At 26.6% G+C, this 21,163-nt stretch overlaps 1 protein-coding gene and 1 pseudogene across 2 annotated transcripts; one reads left to right on the plus strand and one right to left on the minus strand.

Annotated features, from left to right (window-relative positions):
- Positions 1–1,761: 1,761 nt before the first annotated feature.
- LOC107164641 (synaptotagmin-15-like) lies at positions 1,762–7,995 on the plus strand. 2 transcript variants are annotated; one of them, XM_015512534.2, is made up of 9 exons: positions 1,767–2,013; positions 2,087–2,379; positions 2,514–2,757; positions 3,754–3,864; positions 3,934–4,220; positions 5,452–5,652; positions 5,714–5,840; positions 5,947–6,052; positions 6,206–7,993. In XM_015512534.2, the coding sequence occupies exons 2-9, from the start codon at positions 2,234–2,236 to the stop codon at positions 6,535–6,537; spliced, it is 1,554 nt and encodes a 517-aa protein (XP_015368020.1). In that variant the 5' UTR covers positions 1,767–2,013; positions 2,087–2,233; the 3' UTR covers positions 6,538–7,993. The 2 variants fall into 2 exon arrangements, with proteins under 2 accessions (XP_089080483.1, XP_015368020.1); XM_089224357.1 differs by lacking the exon at positions 3,754–3,864 and having other exon boundaries at positions 1,762–2,013; positions 6,206–7,995.
- A 3,475-nt stretch (positions 7,996–11,470) lies between these two features.
- Positions 11,471–16,221, minus strand: LOC149057820 (uncharacterized; annotated as a pseudogene).
- Between the last annotated feature and the right edge of the window lie 4,942 nt (positions 16,222–21,163).

The following is a 21,163-nucleotide window of genomic DNA, read 5'->3' on the forward strand; positions in this document are numbered from 1 at the left end:
TATAGTGGTATGTGTGTGCATCGCCTTGACGTTTTGAGTGGGTTGCTTGAACGAGTGTGTCGGAGAAACGACGGTTGTTTCAAAATTCGACATTGATTAATTGTCACATTCTGAGTATTTCAAATTAAGGTATTTTACCGACGAATGAATAAATCGTATTGCTTATTTAAATAGCTTGAACAGCCATAATATCGTTATTCTAATAATTAATGATAATATATTATATATTTATATTAGCCGGAACAAAAATTACAATATTCAATTTTTGATTATTGTTTTGTTTCGTTTAGAATATCATGAACTAAGCCGTGGGCTTATAGGTGTCAGGTGTTACAATCCCCGAATCCCACTATTTATATAATATTATTATAGGTATATCCATAACCCATATACACCAATATATATAGCCCTTTCTTGGTCTAAAAAAAAGGATACAGTGATTACTCATTAGTTTTGATTGTATAATGTAGTGTCGCAGACCGCAGTGACTTGCCCATTTCAATCCTTAACACATAATTATTATATCTCAATATTTGGTAATTATTTCAGTTTTTGATTCAACCTATTTTTCCATAGATGATTACTATGTGACTATGTATATTGGATATTACTGCAACTCTGCTTCCCCCTCATTTTTCTTGCATCCAATGACCTCCGTCCTCCAACACGAATGCAATAATCGCATAGGTCCATAACATAACCCCACATTCCATAGCAAGACGCTTATGAAATTGTCCACAGTGACTTCTCATCCAATCTTTTTAAAATTATTTATAAGTTACTTATATAGATAATTATTAATTACTACCTATATTCTTTAGTGTTATAATAATAAATTTGTGTTTAGTCATTAGTGTCAATAATAATCTATATTTTGACTGATTACAGATACAACTACTTTTACAGAAAATAAAAATAATATATAATATATTTACGTCTATAATATTTCGTGTCTTGTTTAAATATAGACTGGTCATAAAATGGCTGAAAAAAATTAAAAACAAAGTTGTAGTCTCCTTTATATAAACTGTATCATTAACAGAAAGTCAGAAACGAAATTCTTCAGATTTTATATACCGTGGCATAGATAATACGGCATATTATATAATAAATCGTTAACATTTCTATATAATACAGAAGGTTTAAATGAATAGGTTACATTAATTAGCTATAATACATCATATAAATTCGTAGCTATAAAATTTAACGGTTTGTGCGTAAATAGTTGGTAATAGTTTTCTCGCGCTGTTAAGATTACACCAACAGAAAGTTTATGTTCTTATAAGTTGGCATTTAGAAAAATGTAGGTTTAGAACTGGAAAATATTGAGTCTGTGCAAACAGAGGTACATGTTGGACTTTTTTTAATCAGCATCTCAAGAGCCTTTTTTCAATGTCATATGTGATAGTTAATTATACACCATTATTATACGAAAACAACGATGATAAGCCCTTGGAGTGCGACTTGTGCATTGTACCTACCCAGATTTAATGTTTTAATCATATCATATCATAAATTAATAGGTATTTTCTTAGCAATTTTAATTATAAATAAATTATTTTACAGGTGAACACATAGCTATTTCTAACAGTATTAGTAGGTAACAATATGGATTAGATAATAGCATTGTGACACGTCGATACTATATTCATATTTAATATTATTTGATTTTATGTAAAAATAAATAAGTAAGTATTAATAATATTGAATATACTGCAGAGTACAGATTGGCTAAATATAAAATAATCGCCATAAAAAGATAGGTACTTCCTATACCGATAAACATGGCATATTTTTGTGTAGTTTTTTACTCTGATAGGGGCCAATACGCCGATGATGTTCGCCTGCATAATATACTAAAATGTTTACACAGTTGACCGAAACATCTGTCTACATTGAGTTTTCACTATTTCCAAGAGTGCTTTTAGGTAGATATAATCAAATTTGAGTGTATTCGCCGGTAGAGGTACACAAAATCAAATTCTTTCTTTTTTTAATGTTTCATCCTCTCGTGTAAGTTTTTTAAAGTAAATTATTAAAAATGGTTTAACTATTAAGTAATGACTGATATTTTTTAATAACGCAGGTTTATAGACTATTCGAGGTTAGCTGGTACCAGTTATAATATGTTTGCGGTTCGTTAAAATGATATCAAACAGATGGTTTCATTTTAAAACGTTTTCGCCAGAGTGTCGACGGTTTATTCATTTTTCCACAGCGAAATTTCACTGAAATGTTCAAAAGTTGTTACCGATGTTGTTTATTTTATTTTGGTTTCGGCCGTCGTTCCGAAGACGTGGGCATCAATCTAGGGCTGTTGGAAAATGGAAACTCGGTTGCCGGCAGTACCGAACACTATACTGTTCAAAAGATATCGAGGTTGGTACTAATCAAATTATTACAAAAACGATTAAATTGCATATAAATTCGTATGGATAAATAATACGTAAAATACGCACACACAACTTGACCTCGTATGGAATTAATTATTACCATTTACCGGCATATTACAGCTTTGGTCGGCATATTTCTCACGATGAGGATGGACTTTCTGTGTCAGGTTTTACGAGCGATGGCGAAGATGATGACACTCCACCGAAAACACAAACCATGAAGAAAAGAAGTAAATGGGGAAAACCAATGAATAAACCCAAAGATCCAAAAACTCCAAATTCATTCCAGACACTCGCTGGTGTCAGTATGATGATGTTACAGCCTATCACAGCGGGAGCTGGTTCTACATCCACACCAGACTTGGTGAGTTGAGTATTAAAATACTTAAAATATTAGGTATACCCGGTAGAATGCAATAAATATTCTTAAACATTTCAAAAACACATGCAAGATTAACTTTTTTTTATTGGATTCTATAAATATTTTTCTTAAATAATAATACATACGATCACAGACATATTATATTAAGAGTGACTAAACATTTGAAAAAATTTAAAGTAGGTATTCATAAATATCATATACTCGTATTATTCATACTGTATGTCTGTATTACACTTTTCTATATTTTATTTTAGTCACTTATACTATATACATAAATACATAATACATATATAATATACATATTACATAATAATATAATATCATAGATAATAATTAATAACTAATTATTAAAATTTGTAAGTTAGTGTAGGTTATTTGTAGGAATTTCCGGTAGACGGCAATTACACTTGTTGTCTGTCTACATTACGTACATCATCGGATTGGCGGCCTTCGATGTCGATCAGTTATTAATAAATAATAAGTTATAACATACTGTCATACTCACTTCGAAACGGCATTATCATACATTTTATTGGTGATTTTACTGTATCCATTAATTTACAAACCACGGGAGAAGGGAAACTTTTTAATAACTAATAATTTATTTTAATTTTTTTGAAATGTTATTAGTAATAGGTACACTAATACATTTGTAGGTCAGATAATTTATTTTTTGTACCTACTATTTCGGGGGGGGGGGGGGGGGGTGTTTAAACCTCTAACCCCCCCCCCTCCTGTGTTCTCCCCTAGAGATTTCTGTTTTTAAATACCATATTGTCGCTCGACAAAGTTGCACATTAAAATATATCGAATATATGTATATAGGTACACGGTAATATTATATTATGTTTAAAGTGTAAAAGCTGGATAGCCTTAACGAAAAACTCAAGAATAACCTGTACAGGAATAGAACATTTTTTTTAGATATTAACGTTCGAACTACTGTTTGTGCGTTTTTATCGTTATTATTTTTTTAAGAGTTTAACATCTGGTAAAAAAGAATTTTCCAAGAAAGAGGATAAGATGGATTATCTTTCTCCTGCGTCGTGTAAAGAAACTACAGGTTGGCTTAAATCTCAGAGTATGCAGGTAAAAAGGGAGTTTCCTCTTTCGATTAAAAACAAAATAATAAATAACAAAATTGATTTCTAATTTTAGGATATGACCTCAACTACAGACTCAGATAGTTTCGCATTATCGTCAAAAAGTGCCGAAGACAATACCTCAAATTCAACTGCACGTCCTCATCGTTTTGGATCAGTTGCAACTTCTATGATTAATGTCACTAGTAGATTGACATCAATAAGATCAAAATCTAGTGAGGTGGTTTCGAATACTTGGAAAACACCAGTAGACAATGCGCCTTCGGTTGATCCTAATGCACATCAAGAACAAGCTTATGGGAACGTTAATTTTAAAGTCACATACGATCAACATACAAAAAAGTAATATCATCAAAAGATTATTAATACAACCTTATTTTAGGCATATAGTATTATATATACATTCGTACTGCAACGCTAGTAGATACCTATTAAATAAAACTGATGAAGTCATTGCTGTATAGTATATATAAGTATGTAGGTTTCAAGTATACCACATCATTAATAAATAATAGGTCACTGTAATGAATCTCTTAAATTTAAATCTAATGATTTATTCTCTGCATGCAAACAACGATTCCGAGCGGAGACTGTGATGTCAGTTTCTGTATTTTTAAGAATATTTTAAAATGTATTCATAAAAATAATAGCGATTTATTTTTAATTAGTAATACTTACGATATTGAATTGGATATTACCAAAAATATCACATTTATTATTTTATTAATTGTTAAAATATTATATTATAATATCATGTGGTATTATTATCGGTTCAACTAGACATTTGAACAAGGGAGTGCTTATGGTCTAGGTTTTTTTTGTGACTTAATGGTAACTAACTTTTTAAACAACTTCTTATGTTGCTAATTTTGACTTAGAGAATGCTAAGGACCCAAAGCACCCCTCTCCCCCTCTAGTTGCACCAATGGGTATTATTGATTATTATTATTAACTTTAAGTTAAATATAACGTGATATAATACAATTATCATACCGTATATAATGATGTGAATAGGTACGGTATAAATAGCTTAAAATTAGTTTAAATATTTTGGATATTTCGTTGAATATAGAAAATGTTAATAAACGCAAAGATAAAAAGTTTTAAGTTCTTACAATTAATATTTTTTTAATCACAATAAATTCGTTAGGGTTGTGGTAGTAATATAAAATTAGTTCATAAAAATATCCGAGAGCTATAAATTCTCCATATTATACTACCCACTATTATATTCACTATTTTATTGATGAGGGGAGCTTATTATCGTGAATTAAAGTAACTTTGTGTCTTTGTTTCTCTTTACCCATCACTATTTGTCTAAGTTTATCCCCAATTTTCACAATGACATTTAAAATTTCCAATAATTATATTTGTTTTCTAAGATTGTTTATAATATATTATATAGGTATTAAAATGAAAAGTGTGATATAGTATACCTACTAAATATAAGTTAATCATTTGATATTAAATATGTTTATGAATTATTAACTTAATGCATTTAATTAATAATATAATTTTAAGTGTAATGATAAGATAATTTTAATTAAAACAAAAAAAAAACCAATTTTTTTAGACTGTTTGTTCGTGTGGACAACTTGGATGGATTAGCGCCAAAAGGAAAAGATAAACGACCATATAAGACAGTTTTAAAGCTTACGCTTTTGCCCCAGGAAAAAACTACAAAAACTAGTAAAACTATAGCTGCTGCTATGAGCCCCGTTGTAAATGAAGATTTTTTTATTAGTACCAAGTGTATTACAAACAAAGTTTTGAGGTAAATGAGGTTTAATTGAAAATGTTTTATACATATTTTAATGGTGTAATAATCTATTTAGGATATCTGTTTTTGATCATGAATACCAAGGAAAATATGATGCAGTTGGTCATGCTTTATTTTATTTAGATAATATATCACCAAGTAACGATGGAGCGCAAAGTGTTAAACTCTACAAACATTCTTGGGTAAGTGTTTAAATGTTGAATAGAATAATATTATAATGTCTAATAAATAGTGTAATCACTGTAAATGCCATTCTTATATATTTTATGTATATTTTTTTTCGTACAGCCCGATATAAATCTTTGCAATATCAATATCAGTTTATGTTACAAAAAACAACAGGAAACCTTGCATATAGTAGTCCACGAAGCTAACAATTTAAATCTTCCCCACGGTTAGTAAAATAATAATATATTAATATACCAATATACCAATATCAAGTATTATACATACCTATATTACATTGCATAACTTGAAATTTGCGATTTACTTTATCAAAAAAGTTCTCTAAAATATTTTTAAATAATAAAATATTATATTTTTTTAGAAAAATCAAGAACTTTTGTGAAAATAGCATATTTTAGCAAGGGTAAACGTGTCAAGGAATATCAATCACCATCAGTGCCTAACACAAAAGATGACCCTAAGGCGACATACGAGTTTAAAGCAGCTATACGATTAGATTTAAATTCCACCGCAAATGGCTATGTAGTAATTGGCTTAAAAGAAAAAGGATTTTTAAAAAGGAATGAAAGTAATTTAGGAAGAGTAATATTTGGACCCTTTTTATATACAGAGAGAGGTTATGATTTAACTCCTTGGGGTAGAGTTCTATTAACTAAAGAAGGTGTTTCAGATACATTTAAAACATATTTATAGCATATACAGAACAAAAATATAAGTAGTTCAATATTGAAATTAAATATATAGGCATATATAATAGTATAATATTTATTGCTAAAACGAAACATTTTATTTGTATTGAAATTTGTAGTTTACCAAATTTAAAATTATTTTTTATGAGCCATATAATTAAATTATTATATTATTATTATTTTTTTTTTTTTTTGATATTAACCATTAAATATTTTTAATAATATAAATATCTACTAATCGTAGTATACTATTATTGATTAATATAATCAATGGTACCTATTATGTATAAGACTAACCACAATCCACAAGTTTATTGATTTAAAAATATCAAATATATGGCTAAAAAGTGCGAAAATCTTATCATATTATATTGAATTTACTAGCCTCTGGAAATGATTGTAGGTATTTATAAATTATAAGTGTTTATCATTTTAAAAATTTGCATATTTGTAATTTTTCTAAGTACCTTAGAAAAAAAGTTTTTATTGGAGTATTTTTATTGTTTGCTATTATACTTTAATTTGTCTAATGTTTTAATAGGTAGGTACTTCCTATTATTATTATTTTTATTTTTAATTTTATTATTTTTATGTTGAATATTTTAGTTTTAATAATAATTGTCTTTAATTAATTAATCATCATGAACTATAATATGGGGTATAGACGCAACTAGATCTCTAAAACGAGGGGTGCTAAATCTGTAAATACATCACAGGGGTGTGGGGGGCTTTGCCCCCACACCCCCTACACATATACCAACTTTAATCGATGCATCAAAACTTTAAAAAATATATCAAGACTTTTTACAAAAATAAAAAAATGAACAACATTTATAATACTCTTTTTTTACTTCAATATCAGAAACATATTGAAACATTTTAATTTCATAATCCTGTTGAATAAATAATAATTTATACATTTGAAATCAGCATAATTTTTATGGATTTCATGCAATATTTATTCAAAATAGTTTCGGTGTTTATCTGATTGAATAAATCTTTTTCAATATTCAACAAAGATAAATAGCAAATTATATTATACGACCAAACAGTTATACATTTTTTCAGGAAATTTCTTATCATTTAAAAACATAAAATTCATTATATTAGGTATATAATAATGATTATGTATAAAAAACAAAGGGTACTAAAGACCTTTTTTCACCCCCCTAATAGTTGCGCCACTGAGTCGTTCCATCTGTTATTAAAAAAGTTTTATTTATAAATATATATATGCAAACATTTGTATACACACGAAGAAATACATTCTATACACGGAAAAAACAAAACAGTTATTTTCACCATAAAAATAGTAGGATTGACTGTATTATACAATTGCTATAGGGATAGCTATAAAGTTAGTCATATTTACTAAAAATATGTAGTTATGATTTTATAGTTATCCAGACCAAAAATATAGTATTATGAACTATACATTTTTAGTACTCATTGCTTTATAATTCAGTTATTTGTACAATGTTTATAGTAATTTTAACATAATTTTATGGTAACTTGTACTTTTTAATTTAGTCATTTGAACAATGCTTATAGTATTTTTAACATAATTTTATGGTAACTTGTACTTTTAATTTAGTCATTTGAACAATGCTTATAGTATTTTTAACATAGTTATACAGTAATGTGTACTTTTTAATTTAGTTATTTTATAATGTTTATAGTAATTTTAACATAATTTTATGGTAACTTGTACTTTTTAATTTAGTCATTTGAACAATGCTTATAGTGCTTGTAACATAGTTATATAGAAATGTTTACTTTTAAATTTAGTTATTTTAAAATTTTTATAGTAATTAGAACATAATTTTATGGTAATATAAAAATAAAACTTATAATGTGACCACTTAAACCCAAGTCAAATTTACTACAGTAAAACTTGTTTACTATAACAATTTTTTGTCTGATTAGTAATAAGCATCATAGCATTCAAAGCTATAAACTGAAGTATTATTGATGCATTTAAAATTGGATATTTATACACACTATTTTTATAGAAAAGTATGACAGTTATCAATTGATTGAATATTTATTAAGTGCAAAATATATCTTACAAAACAATAAACAATGTAATTAATTACACATACAAAATATAAAGTTATAATAATAATGTAATTTTAATATAATATGAACATTAGAGATAATTTATAATAAAATTACTATAAATATTATACATAATACATTAAATACCTATAGTGTATTATAATAAATTATAGAATTCAGTGTAATGCACCTATAGGTACAGTAAATTTCTGAAACTGTACAAATAATAATTTAAAAAAAAAAACAATTTATACATATAAAATATTTATTTTTTTAATTTAGCCAATTTAGGTATACATTTTTATAAATATAGTTCCATTGGATATACTTATGTGGTGAACAGGAAAACTATTATCTAATTCATTTAATTTTATACATTGTAATTCAGAAGTTAACATAACATTAAATGCTCCAAAATGTTCATCATAATGAATTGTTTTAAACATATTATAAATAATAAATGGTTCATTATCTATGATAAAAATACATTTAATTAATCCAAATAAAGGTAACATGTCATTTTCATCACATATATTAATAATAACTGACATATTTTTGGTATTGTACACAATTCCCTTAATTTTTACCCAGGTAACAAATGATACATTATTTAAATCATAATAACCTGAATATCTATTATATAATTCAATTTCCATTGGACTTAATTTTATTATTGGCCCTATTTCCATATGAATGCTATAATGATCAATTTTAGTTGATAATAATCTATAAGAAAGTCTTAATTGTTGTTTTAGACATAATGTTTTTTGAATATTTTTTCTTGATGTTATTGAATGAGCAGTAGTTTTTAATTCTCTGTGCTTACCTTCAAATCGCATTGCCCAAAATAACGATAAAGGGCCAGATTTTTGAATGATTAAAGGATAATGAACCATATGATGATGTTTTGGCTTTAAATTGACACAAAATATTTTAAGGTATGTATTGTGATGTTCGGTAATAAGATTTTCAAGGAGTATTGAGTCTTCAACTTTAATCCACTTCGATAAAATTATATTTAAAATTTTATTAAGTATAATGTAGATTGACCAAATCTCTGAATTAAGAGGAACTAAATCTCCAATTATAAGTCCCAGGTTTTTAACAAAACATAGCATTTCACCAGCTGACATTTTTAGTTTTTTCCCTTTACTTTTTAAAGTTTCGCTAGCAATTAAGGTTGGTCGATTTTGAATATCTACTGATCCATAGTCAAATAACTCAATTCTATTATTGAGTTTATCAATTGTGAAATATTTTAAATCAAAAATCATTATTTTTAGCATCAAACCTATATCATAATTACAAACACCTTCAAGCATGTCGTGCATTATGTCAACACAATAATTCTGTGTTACATGAAAAGAACTTATTTCATTCCACACACATGATTCTTTTACTCCAGTTAATAATACATCATTTAATTCAAGATCATCAGCATAATTTATACTGTTTCTAAGATTTATATCTACCGCTGTGGTTTGTACATGACATTCATTTTTAATGGTTTTACAAAACCTGCATGGATATCTAGAAACAAAACTTTCAGTAAATCCCAATATGGAATGTAAGCCTAAATTATCTCCTATAATCAAACCCAAAGAGAAGAATATATGATGAACTTTATTATTAACTGTGACAAAAATACCAGTATTTTCTAAATAATTTAATTCAGAAATTAAGTCTTTAAAAATAATACTATTTCCAAAATATTTTTTGTCGTTAGTTTTAAAAAGGGATACCAAAAATATTTGATCTAAAGATGAAGCTAATTCTGGAGGTAAACATGCTAAGGATACATATACTGCTCCTAACATTTGTGAACCAGCATGCGTTCCGAGTGGATTATTGACTTCAAAATCGTCATAATATAAAAATAATGGGAAAATAAGTTTATTTGAATTGCTTGAACATTTTTCTTGCCACAATTGGGACTGCATAAAGTTGTAAGTTAATTTACTGGATTTCATGTTTTCTGTATATTTTAATATTACATCTAATAAATTTGAGTGCTCAAGATTTTTTTTAAGTATATCTCGAAGTGGAATTAAGCATATTTTAACATCTGTAGGCTCTACTGAAACTCTACCATTTACTAATTTGTCACCTAATCTGTGACCAATAACTATTTCTTTAGGATGGATTAATACCCCTAATTTTTCAAGTGTTTCAAATCTCATGTACTCGGTTTTCATATTAACAAAGGGATCTGACAAAACTTTCATCTCATTAAGTATTACTGATAATTCACACTTAACATTAGTATCTATGCATTTATCTATACATATATTAATTTTAGAACTAAAAACTGATATAATTAAATCAATAAAATCTTGAACCTCATTAATCAAAACATCAATTTTGTTTCTAGGAATAACTGTATCACTGTACCACTTACAGATCATGCTTATAGCATTTGATCTTATTTTTATTAAATCGTCAGCCAGAGGGATACCATTATTTTTTTCACCAATATTTTCATCATCAAGATATTTTTCATGGTCAGGCTGGTCAGTAATTTGTTCAAACAAATTAAATGTATTTGTTTTGTTTAAATTCATTTTAGGATTAGAATCAAATTCATGCTGTTTCAGATGTCTTTTATAAGTATCAACTTTATTAAAAATCCGTAAACAACCCTCTAATGGGCAATTAAATTTTTCAATTGATTTTAAATCATGGTAAATATTAAAATGTATAAATAAATGATTGAGGCACTGGGCCTCGTAATTACATAAAAAGCAGCTTATCATTTTAGAGTTATATTTTAGAAAAGAAATTTGAAATATTAATTGAATGTATTTATTATTTCAATAAATTTATACAAGTATGTAGTATGTTTACACAAAACAAAGAAAATATTTGAACTAGGTAGAAACAACAAACTATAAAATATAAAACATAGTTAAACAAATGAGTACTATTGACTATTATCCTATATAAACTCCATATAACCTAAGTAGTAATTACTGCAAATCCTTAATTAGGCTTTGGACACTTATAAATTTTTTTTTTAAATTATTGTTTATTTCAAAAAAATAATCCTGAATGAACCACCATACCTGTTCAGCCTCTTGAGGATATTCTAAATTGAATGCATGAAACGATTTAAAACATATATCTAAGGCTTTGATGGGAGTTTCTAGTTTATAATATATATCATTAATAACTGTATAGTAGCTGAGTGAAGTGTTAATTTCTTCAAGATTACCCACAATGGCAACATATGGTTGAACAGTAAATTAAATGCCCTGTTAACTTTTTCTTCATGTGTTGTTTTAAGATCATTGATATTCTAAAATAAAATAAATATAAACACAATTATTATAGCTACTAGGTATGTATAAATGTATTCAAATGCTAGATTTTATTTTTTTAATATATTAGTTATTGTTCTATAGTTTGGAACTTACAGTTATGTGAACTATAACTGAACTAGCTTGTTCCAATTTCGTTGGTCTTCGCATTGAATATTTTGTAACATTGTTGGCAGTGGTTTTTTTCGGTACTTTAATGTTAACAGGATTAAATAGGTAGGGTAATAATTGAATGGCAGCTAAGTCATCATCTCCTAAAGTAATTTTAAATATTAGTATATTAGATAATACAATATATTGTTAGGTATTTATTATTATTGTGTGTATAAACATTACATGTGTGGAATATATATGTGTATATTACATTAGGTACCTAGTTTTTTTATGCAGTTATTATTATACAGTTAAATTTATAAACTTGCCTAAATAATCAGCTGATAAAATTGTTTTAACCAAATTTTGTTGTGTTAAATTAAAGTTGAATGTTCTGTTCTTAAGATAATTTTTTAATTTATCTTTAAAAATATCAAACTTTTGTATTAGATTTTGATTTTTTTGCGGATATAAATTATCAAAATCCATATCAATCTAAAAAAGTGAATATGTCTAGTTCTAAACTATTTTCAATATAATGTTTAAAATATAATAAAATTAAATGTAATTGGGATTTAGTGTAAAAGTAAATAGTAATATTAATATTATTAACTCATATCAATATGCATCAATTTATATAGGTAGATAAACTTACAAGTATATGACCTTTTGAATTTTTTAAAGCTGGGTATTTAAGTGTGTTTGTGTCAATACTTTGTTTTTGCAAGCGATAACTTGCAGTTTCTGCCCACAGTTTGTACAAAGTTACTTCAGGTTCAATATTGTGCTTTAGCCAATTTATTGAATCCAAAATGTCTATTTAATTAAGAATTATGTTAGAAATACTAAATTAGTAATGTTATAAAAAATTAGGTATATTAAATTATCAGTTTTGGAGAATTTATAAAAAGTATTTGTTAAAAGTTACATTAAAATTTTATTTATTAAAAAGTAATTATAACCTTCTTCGTTTATAAAAACTGCATCATCTTTGTTACATGAGTTTTTTTGTTTTGTTGCTGCATTAATTTTATTAATTTCTTTTTTTATGTTACAATATTTATCATACAGTTTACCCCGATTTGGGCTAACTTTATTGCCTTCTCTAAAATATGGAATAAAATAAATGTATTCCGATTCCGAAGGAAATAACTCTTCTATACCTATTAAGTAAACATTTAATATTTAAAAATCAAAATAATTAAATAAATTATTGTATAGTTTTAAACTTTTAATATTAATGGTTGTACTATTAAAAAACAACTTGGGTAGTAATCAATTATCATTAATTATATATATAGTATATACATAATGTACTGAAGTACCTAGTTTCAACATAATTTTTAATCCATTTATGACAAAAATGGGTACCTTTTGCAATTTTGGAAAATTGAAATTTATTAATTTTATTTCCACCTTCAGAATTGTGTAGAGCATCCTTTATCAATACTCCACAGAGCCTGTTTCTCATTTTTTGGTTTAATGTCTCATTTGCAGTATAATACTGTAGTACTGTAACACCGTCTTGGTATTTTTTCAGTATTTGTTTAATAAAATTATCTAAATAGGTACAATTTAATATTTTAATTTTTTGTCTTATAAATTATAATATATTAGGTATTTAAAAAAAAAAAATTAATGATTTTATTGATTTAAACAATATAACCTTTACTGGATTTAACATTGCTTGAATTTTCATCTGCAGTTAGATCACTACTGTTATTACTATTGGAACCTTCATTATCGGATAAATTGTCAAAAATATTTTTCATTTTTTTGTTTGAATTTAAATTATCTAGATACACGATACACACATAAATAAAAAATTTCATTAAGTACCTAATACTGTTAGTGTATATACATAAATTTATACGGTGTTTTTTTTTTTTAAGTAACATTGTTATAAATGTAGGTATAATGTATATTACCTATACCTGAATTCCTTTTAGCGTTCTCAACAGGATCAGTTGTATTATTTTTAGAATGTCCGGCTACATTGTATGATATATCTATTATATAATATATAATAGGTATGTAATTAATCAAAATGTGCAATGTATCTTACCTAACCTAACCTATTTTTACATTATATTAGTATGAAAATGCATTTTCTTAAAAATATGCAATTACCTATGTCATCTACAACAACCTCCATATCCATTATCGATTCTGTCAATTCATATGTAAATGGTGACTCTTTTTCACCATTTTTTAGTTTTTCCAATTCACTTAAAAAATTGGCCCTCTGTCCCATTATAGGAATTAATTCAACTAACATTGATTCAGTCAACAATAATAATGCTTTTTTATCAATTTCTTGGTCTGGAAAATATTACCAATTATCATATTTAATGACAAATTCAATAACTATTTGTTGAAAAAATATCATTCGAACATTTAAATATAATTGATCAAGTTTATTAAAGTTCAATTTTGAAACTATTGAATATTAGTCTATGCAAATATTTTTTTCAAGTGTTCTTTTGTTCAAAAATAGGCATTCATTTTAAATACTTTAAAAATACAAGATTCAAAAGTTAAATAGTTAAACATTTTAATCTGAGCCCTTATACCTAACTCCATATTGTATTTAATGAAACCGTTAGTATATTATATTATTAGGTATCTTGTATTTATAAATTATTTAAAAATCAGTTATTTTATACTTGAGTCTTTTAAATTAAAAATTAAAAAAGAGTTACCTTCAAATTTATTAATCAAATGTTTGAATCCAATTTCAGGTAACCATTTTTTCATAAAATCATCCATGTCTATATATAAAATAAATAGGTACCTAAATAACTATTATCACAACATAGATATATTAGATATTTTTATTATACAACATTTTTTAAAAAACCACGCTGACTAACAATTATAACGATTTATTTCATAATTGGTAGTAATACTACTGTAGTAATTTCAACATTACAAGTGTATTTGACATTAAGAGATTGTCAAACGTCAGCACACCATTTATTTTCTATCTGCCCCACACGAAATATCAAATTTACATTCAACAGAACCAATTGTGTGATGTTAATTTTAGTTTTAGAATTAATTTATCTATTATTAGGGCGCGGAACTTGATGATCCAAATATATATAAAAAAAATTGCATAAAATGACGTAAAAATGTTAAAAAATTATATTAAAAATGTATATTTTACTCTAAAAATTGATAAATATTGTTTTGATACAAAAATTATTAGGTATATTATATTATTATTAAAATTATTTTTATTTAGCTAAATAAAACTAGGTAGGTACTTATATATTAAAAAATACTACTTTTCGTAAAATTTGTTTTTCCACTCCAATACTAAACGAAGATAATTTATTTGAAGTTAAAGCCCCCATACAAATTATAAAATAAGCAATATCGTACTTCAGTACAGATTATACAATATTGTGTATGGATAATTTCGTTATTACCTATTATTCAGTACCTATAAAAACCATTTATTAATATAAGTCTCCCTCTACATTTTACAGGATTATTATTATTAGGATATTAGCATATATTTAGACAAATTTAAAATACCTTAGGGGAGATCACCTTGATTCGAATTCACTACTACATTAAAATAATTCGAAGAGACACCAAATTGGAGGAGAATATAATATATTCTACAAATAAATTCATATCTTACTAATAATTGTTCTCCTAATATATTTTTCTGGGACAGCTTGGTTATAAAAACGATTCTTTAACATTAGTTTCTCCGGCGCAACTTATAAAAATCCTGCGTAATTAAAACAACGTACTGTAGGGCCTCCTATTTTTATAATCAGTATGGTGATAATTTATTATTTACTCATTTGTTCAAAATATTTCAAATGTTTCAATTATTTATAAATACGCATTGCTATGGCCATGTATGTTAAGGTTAATAATAGGTATATTTTTATTACGTATTTAATTGATTAATTTGAAATAATTAAAAGTAAAAATTTAACTGTGTATAAAAAAAATTTGATTTAAAATTATAAATAATAAATATATAAACGTACCGTTTGATGTCTGTTCTCTTTTGTTTTCGCGTTGAATAAATAAAATCACTTTATAACTTTATAACCGTCGGAGATTGATCATTAACTGGCGAATCTCATAATCGTAACGAATAACTGAACTTTATTAAGATCCGTAGTCGATCGACGATCGAGTAATGAGCATCATACGACTATTCGAGCCCGTTGTAAGCGTTGTTCATTGCAATGGACACGATATTCAGTATTCACTGGATTAAATTTCACAGAATCGCATGTTGCATTGAGTGCTTTGTGTCCTTTGTCGATGGTGGTTTGGGTTTCTACCACGGTTGTTAATAAACGATTTTCGATATTTTTCAGTATTTCACATCACACGATAATAATATAATTTGACCAACCACATAAACATAATAATATTATATAGGCTTAACACTATAATAAATAATAATATATACCTAGGAGAACATTATCTAAATTGTCCATTTTCAAAGAAAACTGCCGTAGATAGGCCTATAATTAAATATAATGATTGTAATGATCAAAATTCTTAACCGACTAACAGGCAACAGCTTATTAGTTAGTTTGAAATTGTTAAAATTGTAAGAATTTACCATCAATGTCTTCCGTGTACCATGAACATTTCAAGTATATTATATAGACTATACCTATATATATAGTCCACTAATTGCTTAACATAACATGCAATTGTACGGGACATGAATTTAATATTTTAATACGAAAATCGAAAATTGTTCCCGATAATGTTATCCATTATCATCAAATTACATTATTTATATTATATTATACATAATATTATTGTACGTATTATATACTTATATTTTTTATAGTATACTAATTTTAACTATGTTATTTTAGTTAGTTCAAACATTTAAGCTAAAAGCTACCTATTCAATAATACCTATTATAAAATGTAGTAGAGATTACTATACAAAAAATTAAAAACCAACTATATTCATATGGTAACAATAATTATATTATTTTAGTTATTTTACCTATTAAATAATTATACTTACTTATTTTATAGTTATTTTAACTATTAATATTAGTAAACTATTTTAACTATATTGTTTTAGTTAATTAAAACATTTTACCATTTAAATTACTATAAAACATAGTAAATATTACTATAAAAACCAACTATTTTTAAATAGTTGTATTAATTTTATCATTTTAGTCATTTAAACTAGTAAATAGTTATAATTACTGTATTTTATTTAACTATAATATTTTAGTAATTTTTTTTTTCCGTGTAGTATTGAAGTATTCACCCAATCTCTAGTTACAAAACTTTACATGTTACCTCAAAGGTTTTAATTAGCAAAGTTTCAGAATTATTTTAATTAACTGTTTGGTATTCTTATCGTTTTTTAATTTAAAATTTTTTCCTGATTCGTAGTTTTAAAACGGTTTAGGAAAGCTCATTGCAATTTGCAAGCGTGCTAAAATTTCGGCTTCTAAACGTTTTTTAGTACAACGCATTAAACTATATAGTTTCATGCTGTATTACAATTTAAAAAGAATTTGGTAACCTTTATATTTTGATACCTTTTTTTAATATTGATTAGGTTAGAATCAGTATACATCAATGAATCTATATAAAATACTTGGATTTTGATGTTTTTCATTACTGATTAATATGAATTTATTTATTTAGAACCGATATAAAATTATTTATTAGTGCTAACTAATTATGTTTATAAACCTAAAAAAGAAGTGATGTTCCTTGTTTTTGTTGTTAGTGTCTTGTCTTCTTATTAGGTAATCTAGAATAGCTACTAGGTAGTTATTATAAAATTCTCATTGTTTACCACTTATAGGCACATGTGGCTAGTTTAAACTATATAGAATATAGATATAGTGCATAGACTGTAGAGTACTGTCGTGGTGTCATAACTCAGGTCGTATAGGTACTTATTACTCGTATATTAATTATTATTGTAAAAGATTATACTTTAAATTCCTACCGTCTAAAAGCTAAAATTTCAATAGAACATAACTAAGACACTAAAAGGTCAGTATAGTATATATTTCACTTTTGAGAAAAAATCTAGATTATTACGTATTCTTCTAAAACACAAATTCCCTCGATAGTAATATTCACTAACCCTACCGGGACCCATTGAGCAATACTATTCCTGAAACTCTCCGTTTCAAGTTCTATGATTATAGCCTTAAGGATACATGACGTACAATGTACATGTATTGAATGTAAAAGGGACCAGGCGTATGAAAAATAAACATGTAAACATATATTAAAAAATGTATTACCAATACATATAGACTTATACGCATTATATAATACCTAGGTATGTATATGGCTATATAATATAATATGTAGCTAGTTGAACCATCATGCATCCAAATTCCTAGCATATATGGTGAAACGGAAGAGTGGTATAAGTATTTTCAGCCAAAGTATATGTTAATTTTTTGTACCAATTTAAAGTTGAAACAAAATATAAAATATGAAAACTTGAAATTATCATACTGAATAATTGTGCTTTTATGTGATTGTTGTGTGAATGGTATGTATATAAATATTAAATATATAATATATCTATTTTTTATTATATGTATATGGGTATGTTGTGTATACTGCATATCTGTTTAATGTACATATATTACATATATAAAGACTTAAAGTATACATTTTACACGATACATACTCTATATTGTACGTATTAATACGAAACTATTACCATTTACCATTGATTATAAATATTATTTATAATCAATGCTATTACTAATAACGATAATGGTGGACCGTTCGACCGTCATTTGAACGGTTAAAACGCTACCGTCATAATATAGGTACGTAATGTATAATAAAATGCGTGAAGACTATAGAACTTACATTGCGAGGACAAAATCAGAACTGATTTAATATACTATCTGGAATTATTGTTATAAAAACACATAAATTATAATCAGGGCCGGTTTTAGATACGATCGACGTGTGCGACGGCACAGGGCGCCAAAATCAAGGGGGCGTGCGGTTGCCAATTTATATATTTAAAAACAGGACGAAAGGCGCCGAAATAATAATTGCACTGAGCGCTGAAAAAGTCAAAAAGCTAGAGTCGGCACTGATTACAATAACCTATATTTGTAACATTTCAAGTTACAATTAATCATAACAACAATAAAAGAAGTTATGCGGAAGCTATGATACACGATATTGGACGTAAGTATACGAATACGCATTTTTAGTTTAACTGCATACCTAATAAAATATTGAACAAATAGATTCGCGTAGGTACACTCCTGTGCGAGTGGTGGCCAAACATGTGCGCATATATTATACACACATAAACTTATTAAATATAAATATATATAAATATATATATATATATATATATATATATTACATTGGCGCCCGCAGGAAATTTAGCAGGAAGGGGCATAATGAAATCATGCAAACACCATAAAATATATCAAAAAAAGTTTATTCCTTGAAAACTACAAAATGTGTAAGAATTGTATGAAATCAAACTCCAAAAAGTACATTAAAAAATACATTTCTTGCAAACTAAAAAATGAGTTAGAATTATATGCTATTTGTTCGTTATTAAATAAAAACTGAAATCTGTGTTGTTGTTCTATTGCAAACCTTGTTATTAACTGTTCATAGGTTAGGTTAACCTAACCTAACATACATAGGCCATTTAATAGGTCTTCACCCGTCGTAGACCGAAGCCAAGTTTTAACTTTTCGTAAAGTGCTAAATGACCTTTCGGCTGTACAACTTGTAGCTGGCAAAGATAGAAAAATTTCTAATGCAATCGTAATACCAGGGAAAAATATTTCGCTATTTTCTAGTATATCTATTATGTCTATACTTTGGCATTTTTTTTTCGCCATAAACTATACCAACTTTCACTTTCAGCTAACAGATTTTCAATTTTATAAAAATTATAAATATTATAGTGTACTCTTAGTGTACTCTTGTTTTTCATTTTTGTTAGTTATCTAACAAGTGATAGATGTCGTGTGCGTATGTGTGCATCGGTCATCTTAAGTGGTTTCGGACTATTAGGCAATTAATAGCAATTCACAGAATTTAAACGTATTTAATTTTGCGTGATTAATGTAATACACGTTATTTTGTACGCCTTTTTTTTTCTTTTTTTTTATAATCACAGATCAACAACCCCACACATTAAAGTAAAAATATCGATGAAATATTCATTTAAATCAAAACAGAAGTTAAAATTCAACATTCTTTTTGAATTCCAGGGAGGGGCAAATGCCCCGTCTTGCCCCCCCTACCGGGCGCCTATGTATATATATATAATTATAGACACAAGACGAACGCGATCAATTATAGGTATGCGTATGCAAATAGTTGTATCTTATATAATTTTTTTAATGCACTCTTCTGTGAGGATAATCGACTTATATAATAATAATGAGCCTATCACCGTTTAGATAACAGCGTGTTCACTATTCACCTTAGATCATTTACTAGTATATGATCTAAGCTATTCACACTGTATTTATACGTACACACACACGCGCGCGCGCGCATGCAATTAAAGAATACTTATGACCTCGGCAAACACGTAAAATAAAGACGGCTAATTATGAGTGTTGTTTTTCGCTGTTTAATGTTAATTTCAGTCAGTAAATCATTAATCTCAGCACTCACCGCCATGGCGTCATCATAATTGCGTCGAGTACTATATCAACCGCACACCAATGGCAAATATTTTACATAGGTACGCTGCAGTGATTCACTAAGCAAGCTCACTCTCATTTTATCCTCTAATAAATTTATTCAAATTCTGTTTTTTGGAACCTGTATATTCTTGAAAAAATCATTTTTTTTTCAAATTCTTGAGATTTTTTTTAGTAGGTACCTACTACATGCAACAGGAGTGTCCTATGGCGATGTAAACATCTGTTTCACAAATTAAATGGGAACCCCCAATTTTACCATATAAAATATTTCCCTAGTGAATTATTTTATTTTTTTTTTAATTTCACTGTAATAATCTTATTTAAAAATCGAACTAGAAGTTTTTTAGTTGTTAAAATGATTGGCGATTGCCATTAAAAACGGTTTTAATATAACATAATATACATATAAGTAGGTATATAATATCAAATCTAGTATTAATAATTATACTTAGAATATACATATAAATTG

This window comes from Diuraphis noxia, unplaced genomic scaffold, assembly GCF_037042655.1.
Source record: "Diuraphis noxia isolate RWA-SAM2 unplaced genomic scaffold, SU_Dnox_SAM2 contig0003, whole genome shotgun sequence".
In the NCBI taxonomy this organism is placed as follows: domain Eukaryota; kingdom Metazoa; phylum Arthropoda; class Insecta; order Hemiptera; family Aphididae; genus Diuraphis; species Diuraphis noxia.

Excerpts from the sequence above, each read along its gene's own strand:
- LOC107164641 (XM_015512534.2), top strand. The coding sequence starts at position 2,234 with ATGTTCAAAAGTTGTTACCGATGTTGTTTATTTTATTTTGGTTTCGGC. Across the intron at positions 4,221-5,451 it reads TACGATCAACATACAAAAAA|ACTGTTTGTTCGTGTGGACA; the intron begins GTAATATCATCA and ends CAATTTTTTTAG. Across the intron at positions 5,653-5,713 it reads ATTACAAACAAAGTTTTGAG|GATATCTGTTTTTGATCATG; the intron begins GTAAATGAGGTT and ends TAATCTATTTAG.